The sequence below is a fragment of the Anneissia japonica genome, unplaced genomic scaffold, assembly GCF_011630105.1.
Source record: "Anneissia japonica isolate Jap-2015-1 unplaced genomic scaffold, ASM1163010v1 scaffold3678_len381626_cov175, whole genome shotgun sequence".
Classification (NCBI taxonomy): domain Eukaryota; kingdom Metazoa; phylum Echinodermata; class Crinoidea; order Comatulida; family Comatulidae; genus Anneissia; species Anneissia japonica.
In genome coordinates, this window is record NW_022753973.1 from 202401 (window position 1) to 204110 (window position 1710).

The following is a 1710-nucleotide window of genomic DNA, read 5'->3' on the forward strand; positions in this document are numbered from 1 at the left end:
ATATACCTGGTCGTCTCCCCTTGCAGGATCTAATTCTTCTATTGGTCTTCCTAAAAAGGGCTTAGGTATTGTTCCATATCTCTCTGGAAGTGGTTTGGAAGGCAAAAGATCCACGTCATATGTCTTAATCTCTGTTTCTTCTTCTTCTTCCTCTTCTTTTGAAAATATACTCCTTTTACTGACAGTCCGTTCAATATTTCTCTCATTATTGGCAGTTCTCCTCGCTATCTGATCCCGCAAGTAATCTTCGGTGAGAAGTTTTAATTTCAAGTTTCCACTCTCATTCTTTGTGCCCATTTTACTGTAGTTTTTTTTTTTTTTTATCGTTAAAGCCTCGTCTCATCGCTAGGGCCTGTGTGCATAGTTGTACTGTTTGTTCGCTATAGCAGCCATTATATTGATTATGAAACTCAACAATGCAAACGCTGATAGGTCTTTTGGTACTTTGGTGGTTATGCTACTGTAAAGATCAGTGACGCATTAAGACATTGCACAAAACTAAAAGTAAACAGTCAAAAATCACAATGCACCCTTTAAACGCCTTAAACTATTTTGAACATAATACATCTCAGAGGTATGGATACGTCTACTGGGAGACATTCTCCCTGCACTCCTGAATCGAGGCGATGCTTCACTAAAATAAACTATCGATCCAAGCAGTTGGAAGATTCTGCCAAGTAATAACCAGTCAGTTATATGTGAACAAATTTATATCAATCGAAAACTGAAACCTGTAACTAACGATAATAGCGACGTTTGACAAATAAGGATGAGCCTTTTGTCTCTGGTATTCCAGAATTTACAGAATAAAAAATAAACGGATAAAATCATAAAATGTACTTTACTGAATAAGACCGTGGTCTATTATTGGGCATAGCCATTATTTTAGGGGATTTGTAAAACAGGAGGTCATCACCATAACACTCGCTATTGTTCTTATAAGGCTGATGAGTTGAAAGCATACGCACTGATCAGTTGAATTGTGGTAATTTACATGTTAATGGGAATTAACGCCTGTTTACCAGTAACCAAGTTAGATTCGAAGTGCGCGTATTTCGGATTCTGTGCACTGTAAATCTGCATTCACGTAGGATCCGAATTTTCGGATCGGAATTAGACCTACCGAACAGATCAGAAATCGTATTGAACCGAAAATTCGGATTCTGTTCACCGTTAATTAGACTTCCCATCAAATCAAGTTTATGGGAGGCCTAATTATGTGAATGTAATATTTTAAACAAACACGTAAACAAAGCAAATCTCGGTCAACCTAATTTGTATAGACCTAGATTTATTTTCAAACAAATATTCCTAAACTGCATTTACATTGGACCCTCACATTAGACCCGAAAAAAAAATCGGACCGCGTTTCCGATGCGCTGAAAGCCAGCGTCACTATTCTTACACACTGATCCGATTTTGTTCTGATCGGTTCGGTAGGCTTTTAAAAATTCAGATTCGATGTGAATGCATCTAGCTTTCGCTTACATGAACATAATCTTCCAATAATATTTCAAAGCAACAAATTAAATAGCTATAGACGCTTGGAAAGATTGTGAATATTAGTGAAAATAATTACGCGAGCAAAATATTACTATTAAATAATTTACCACCCAATAAGAAAGTATAATACATACTCCAAGTATTGAAACACGATGGCGTGTATTTCAATACTTGGAGTATGTATTATACTTTCTTACCACCCAATAA

General features: G+C 36.4%; 1 protein-coding gene across 1 annotated transcript in view; it reads right to left on the reverse strand.

Moving 5' to 3' along the window:
• Positions 1–889, reverse strand: part of LOC117122981 (sodium channel protein type 5 subunit alpha-like) — a 19196-nt gene extending 18307 nt beyond the window's left edge. The window contains exon 1 of the mRNA XM_033268762.1: positions 7–889. Within this exon, the coding sequence (XP_033124653.1) occupies positions 7–297 (291 nt within the window). The 5' untranslated portion in view covers positions 298–889. The remainder of the gene's footprint in view (positions 1–6) is intronic.
• Positions 890–1710: the final 821 nt, after the last annotated feature.